Genomic DNA, 6,388 nt, shown 5'->3' with positions numbered 1-6,388 from the left:
CAGGATATAGGCATTTTGTGCCCATTTTACACCCAGGGAAACTAAGGCACACATGCCCGCTCACATCTGGTCAGGTAAATCAGGGCAGAGCAAGGTCAGACATGGCCAGGCACCCAGCTGGGCGCACTCTTGTTCCTTCGTGGATTTGGCCAGAGGTGTCCCCAGGTTGTCCAGGCTCAGCCTTTCTGATGCACAGGGCTGTCTAGAGGAGCCTTGGCACAGCAAGAAGCGACAGAAGGATTTGCTCAGAGCCAAGGGAGAAATCATTGCTTTGACTGGAAAGTTGAAGAGGTTTTCCCCTGTGCTCCCCAGTGAGCTCCAGTAAGCAATGGTCCAGGCTGGGAACAGGCTTTCCCCCAACACCAGCTGCCATGGGGCTCTGCACCAGCCCTGCACCAGGATAGACAAGGGGAACTTTTCCTGTGCTGGGCATGGAAATCAAAACATCCCACCCCTGGGGCGCACACTGGCTCTTTCTTCTGCTCCCCTTTAACGAAGGCAATTAGCACTGAAACGACCCCATGGGAGCAGTGTTTGCTGCTCACTGAACCAGGCTGTGGTTGCACGTGCAAAGCTGAGACAGGGACCGCAGGGACAGACAGCTCACGGCGCGAGGGATGGGGAAAGCAGAGATCCTCCCTTCCCAGCTGCATCCCCCGGGGGACTCTCCCCCACACCCGGCACGGGCGTGGACAAACCCTTCCAAAATTAATCCTCCTTCTCAACCTCTGCCAAGCGAGGCCGGGGGTTGCTTGGAGGGGCTGGGACACAGGCGGAGGTCAGAGCAGCCAGATTTCCTGAGGAAGCTGGATGGAAATAGAAGCACTGAAATCTCCATCAGCACCCACCTGGGTCTGGGAGCGGGTGAAGCCAAGGCCGCCGTGCTTGGGAGGGACAGCGTTGCTGTTTGGGGCGATATGAGCAGTTTTGTAAAAGCCAGGTGAGGACTCGGTCTTTTCTGCCATTTCATGCAGGGACGAAACCCAAACTCTCAGTATTGCACTCAAAAAGAGTGGTTTGCTCAGGCGTGGGTGCACAGCCGCTGCAGGCTCACTCAGGCCAACATATCCTTCTGCTGCCACTGCTGAAGCCCTTCCAGTCTCTTCATAATCCTTCCCCCAGGCAGCCAGCTCTTCCCTGGCCTCCAGGAACCCCCTTGTCCTCCCCTTCCTCCTCCACATGCCAATGCTCAAAAGCCTTCTTCACGCACATCAGAGCAAACCAGAGATGCTGCAGTGGTTTAGGCAACCCCCAAAGACGGCAGCTCCTGAACCCCATCCTGGGATCAAGGAGGACACATGTCCACCTGGCTGAGGAAAGGATTCAGGCAGCGTAACTCAACAAGCGCTGAGCATCTGGCCAAAAATGCACTCCTACCACGCAAGGAGGTAATGATGTTCACATCCGTGGGGTCTTGGCTAGAAAAACCAAGCCAATTCCCAGCAGCAACCACGGGCAGAGTTAGCCCACGCTTCTCAGGACAGAGAGCACAGGAACATGGTGGCCTTGCAGAGAGTTACATCAGGAGCTGAGTCCTAAGCAGGGGGGTGAGACGCACTTCAGGCCGCAGATACGCTTACACGGAGCCGTCCCTGGTGTCATGAGAGCCTCCTCCTGGGATGCCCTACCCTGCTCCTGGGATGTCCTGACCTACTCTTGGAATGTTCTGTCCCACTCCTGGGACATCCAGCCCTGCCCCTGGGATGTCCTGTCCTGCTCCTGGGATGTCCTCTCCTGCTCTGAGCTGGGCTACAGGGGCTGTGACCAGCTCTCCCAGGAACAGAGCCACCTTCAGCCACCCAGGAGCTCTGCATGGATCCCCCTCAACGTAACTCGTGACATGGACAGGAGTACATTAAGATGCAAAAGCCAACCCCAATCTTCAGAGGAGGGTGAGAAACTGCCCCCACCTTCAGCCCCAGCTCCGTTGGCTGATGATTGGTGCTTTGCTCTGCTCCCTCTCGTGGTTTTGCTTTGACTCATGGACCGTTGCCTTCCTGACCATTTTCTGCAGGTTGTTCCCCATTTTCTGCTTTCCTTCTTAGAAGACCCCAACCCTCCCACAGAACCCAAGAAGGGTGGTGGGAGAGAGGGTAACCCATCCATGTCCAGGGGACCAGACCATGAGGTTTAATAGTTCTCATAGAGGCAGTCTCCATGTTTTAAGTCTAGATAAGATTTTTAAACTTGTGTTTCTGACCTCTGGGACATGACACACAAACACATATCCCGTGTCAGTGTGTTTCTTGCTTTCATGTATGCTGCATGGAAAATAAAACCATTGTCCATTTGCAGTGGGATTGGTGTCTCTCAGTCCTGGCCTTATGCCACATACCGTCACCTCTCTCCATGGCTGTTCCAGGTCCTCCAGGACATCCATCATCCCCACATCACATAACAGCATCAGCATCTCTCATGATTTTTTGCCACTTAACAGCTGTTATCCCTCGTTTAGAGAAGGGACACTGAGGAACGGAGAAGTCCCATCTCCCACCAGCGTGCCTGCAGCGCACAGGTCCTGCGCTCCCCTCTGGCAGCAGGACCCAGCTCCATGGGGCAGGCTGGGGAGAGCTCCGGTCTCTGCACTGTCGATGGCCTGGGGACAGGGAGGGGGATACTGCAAAATTCAGGCACTAAGCTAAGTTGCATTCAAGGAGCCAGCGCTGTCCTGGAGCTGGGAGAGTCACGCTTTCTGGTGGCACCGGTGCTGCAGAAGCCATCCCAGCCCCATGACGTTACTCCACGGCAGGAGCCCCACCCTGCAACTCCTGTCCATGCCCAGGAGATTCAACAGATGTGCTCTTCGCATTTGAAAAAGGGGGATGGAAAGTAGAAAGCACTTTTCCAGCCCTGGAGATTGTAAAGAAAGTCTTAAAAATGAGCCTCATTCTTAGAAAAAAAAAATTAAAAAATTTAATTAATCCAGACACTCCTCCCAAAACAAACCATTTGAAGCTCTTTTTCTGATTTCATGGAAAGCAATGCTGAATGAGTATCTAAAAGCCAGAGAAACTTCACACTCCATGGGTCTGCAGGTGCAAGACCTCCAAAGTACCTTGATTACTCCACATGTCTATGCCCCCCCAAAGCAGAAACACCTGAACCCTTTGCCAGCAGGTGCCTGCACGAGGAGCGGGTGGGAGGAGGGAGCCCTTTAGCAGAGAGCTCAGCTCTACCTGCTATAAAAGGCCCAAGAGGGAAGCAGGTAGGGTGTGCTCTTGGTGAGGTGGTTGTGATTGTGGTGAGGAGCCCAGGTGGTTTAGAGCCATGGTGAGTAGATGTGGGGCTTAGGTTTGTTCTCTGATAGCCATGGCTGGTCCTTCCCAGCTCTGCAGGAGGATGAGGCTGGAGGTAGCTTTTTCTTTCCAGCCAGGGGAAGGTGTCTTGCCCCTTGCTTTGGGCTTCCCTTGGGGTAGAAAGTAGTTTTGGGCTACGGAGGAGTGTGTGAGCACTGCAGAAGGGGCTCCTGGACGTGCAGTGCTCACGTTAAGGGGAGAGGGATCTCTAGAGCTAGGTTGGCCTTGCAAGGCTGGTGTTTAGTCCTCCCCAAGACAGGAAGAGCAGGTACCCTGCTGAAATGCCTTCAGACCTGCCTGTACCTTTGCATAAAGATGCTTTGAAGGTCTTGCTGGTGGCATCTGATCCACAACTCAGCTTGGTGCCCATCTGGTGCTGCTGTGGGGCTGAGGCAAACCTGGGGCAGGGGATGAAGGTCTTTGCTTGTGAAGACTGGCTTAGCATGCCTGTTCTGGCCCTGGTGTGGAGGATTGTTAAGATTGTCCTGGAACTGTTTGAGTAGGAAGAGAAATGCAGTGGTGGCTGAGGGCTGATACATTAGATACCAACCATCAAAGCAGGACTCTCTGCTCTAGTGTAGGATGTTGCTGCCCTGTTTCTGTGCTTGGTAAGGGACCTACTGTGCCAGGCTTCTTACAAGAAGATCATCTGAGAGTTGCTGTGCTGCCTCTCTGTCCCAGTGCCCTGCCCAGGCCACAATTAAAAGCGGGTGGTGAGAGCAGACTAAGCCTTGGATAAGTCCACCTGAGACTTCCCTATCTGGTAGCTTAAGGCTTCCTGAATAGGATGTGGGTTTTTTCCCCCTAGTAAGCCTCAGGGAGAGTGTCTAGTCCAGTCTCTCTGAACCCAAAAGCCTGGTTTTCAGAGCCCCCTGTGTCAAGGGGTTCAACAGCTCAACAACACTTGCTGCATAGGGACTCCTTCCTTCGGCTTGAGCCAAGAGCAGTTGCTTCATAGGGCAACTGCTAGTCTTGTATGGAGAAGATGAATAATCAGTCCCTACCCATCCTAGCTTGGATCCTCTTTAGCTGTCCCCAGCCAGCTGATCCTGCATGGTTGTATCTAGTCTAAATGGAGGGGAGAAACTGCTCTGACAGGCAGTATTTGGAGCCCAGCAGCACAGGCTTCTCCCATCAGATGTAGAGGTCCTCTGCTGCTGCCCATCTGGGTGGGGACAGATTTGCCCCTACCTCCCAGGGGAGGGCATGGGGGGAGTGTTTGCAGTGCTGTCCGAGGCTGGCTGGGCTGAATCGTTCCCTCCTCCCCAGGCGAGAGCACTAGGTGAAGTACCTGGGAAGGCTGCCTGTGCCCTGTCTTCTGCCCCAAGGCAGGATCAGCAGAGCAAAGAGAAGAAGCCATGAGCAGTCGGACTTGACAGCTATCCTGTGCTGTGGGTTCATCAGCTGGGCTTAGCGGGCTGCTCCTGGGAAGAGAGCTATTGAGCAATGCAAGGACAGTGCTGGGATGCAGAGGGACTTACTGCAACCTCCCACGAAGGCAGATGCAGAGATTAGGGCATTGTAACCTTTCTCTGAAGGACTAATGCTTAGTTGTTTCTCGTTCAGCAGCTCTTGGGTGCCTGCTATGGAGAAAATGCCCTGGCTGCCACCAAGCTGGGATAATGCTCCTCTTGACCCTAGGTTGTTGGCCATGTGCTCTATAAAGACACCTGAAGTGCCAGCCTTAGTCTAATTCTTCAGGGCATGTTCATAACCTCCTCTTCTCTCCCATCCCCACACAGAGGGAGTGTATTTCTGTCCACATTGGCCAGGCTGGTGTCCAGATGGGCAACTCATGTTGGGAACTGTATTGTCTGGAGCATGGGATTGAGCCAGATGGCATCATCTCCTCCAATGCCTCCTCAGGGCAAGTAGACTCTTCCTTTGGGACCTTCTTCAGTGAGACAGGATCAGGGAAGTATGTGCCCAGAGCGATATTTGTTGACCTGGAGCCCACTGTCATTGGTAAGTCATAGAAGATCCCCAAACCTCTTGGGGACAGTGAGGGAGTACCTTCTCTAACCTGAAGTGTGGCATTGGCCACCTAAACTGCTGGTGAGACTGCCAGCTTCCATGGGAAACTGCATCTAAACTAGTGCAAGTAACTTGGTAGACAGTGGATCTTGTGCCAGTGACACTCATGAGATTGTGACTTCCTCCAGTGCTCTTCCACCCGGAGCAGCTCATCAGTGGCAAAGAAGATGCTGCCAACAACTATGCTCGGGGCCACTACACCATCGGGAAGGAGATCATTGACTCGGTTGTTGACAGGGCTCGTAAAATGGTAATAACCCTGTGGAGGGTCTTCTGCACTAGCCTTCTGGTTGCTGTTGCCCTGGCCATCAAGGGATGCAATGGAGGGGAAGGGCAAGCAGATTTTTGGTCAGCTTAACCATGCCACTGTGATCTGGAACAACATGATGGGATGCATGTGGATGTGTGTCTTGCTGATTGTGACTTGAGGGGAAAACAAGGGTCTAAAGGATGCTCTCAATTTAAGCAGGAAAACAAGCAGCTGTGATCTGTCTAGGCAAGATGGCTTTCTCCTAATGGGTGTAGTGTCTGCTCTGTGTCAGTCCTGATCCAGCACCTTATCCCAACCAATGTCACAGCTCGGCTGCTGGCTACTTTCCTGCCTTAGGCCTCTCTTCCCTTGTGTGGCTTCCTCTGGAGTATAAGGTTTCACAAATGTAGATGCTCAAAGCTCTACGATAACACTAAGATACTCTTGATTTCAGTGTAACCTCCTATTGGCCTTCAGACTTCATCTTCTTGACTGTTAGTATCATGAGTCTCTATCTGAGCCAATATGCGACACTCAGGCCAGGCCTTTCTGCCTGCTAAAAATAGGAGATAATTTCAAAGCAGCTGCATTTGCTGTGTGTAACGGATCTCACCTGATAGAAGGGGAAGGTGTGTGTAAGCAGTAGTAAAAAAAGACTTAAACTTGACAGTTGAACACAGTATTTGAGCTTAATTCCCATGAGATTAGAATAACTCTAGTAACTTGGTCCTTCTGGTCTCTTCCCTGGTGCTGCAGACTGAGCAGTGCAGTGGACTTCAAGGGTTCCTGGTGTTCCACAGCTTTGGGG

General features: G+C 52.7%; 1 protein-coding gene across 1 annotated transcript; it reads left to right on the top strand.

Annotated features, from left to right (window-relative positions):
- Positions 1–5,080: 5,080 nt before the first annotated feature.
- Positions 5,081–5,580, top strand: LOC104622624 (tubulin alpha chain-like; the record flags this gene model as incomplete). The annotated part of the gene is made up of 2 exons (XM_010289462.1): positions 5,081–5,261; positions 5,459–5,580. Coding segments are annotated over exons 1-2 (303 nt in total), but the record flags the coding sequence as incomplete, so codon positions are not given.
- Between the last annotated feature and the right edge of the window lie 808 nt (positions 5,581–6,388).

This window comes from Phaethon lepturus, unplaced genomic scaffold (assembly GCF_000687285.1).
Source record: "Phaethon lepturus isolate BGI_N335 unplaced genomic scaffold, ASM68728v1 scaffold10026, whole genome shotgun sequence".
NCBI classification, from domain to species: domain Eukaryota; kingdom Metazoa; phylum Chordata; class Aves; order Phaethontiformes; family Phaethontidae; genus Phaethon; species Phaethon lepturus.
The sequence above is the reverse complement of the archived record's forward strand: the minus strand, read 5'-3'. Positions and strand labels throughout refer to the sequence as shown.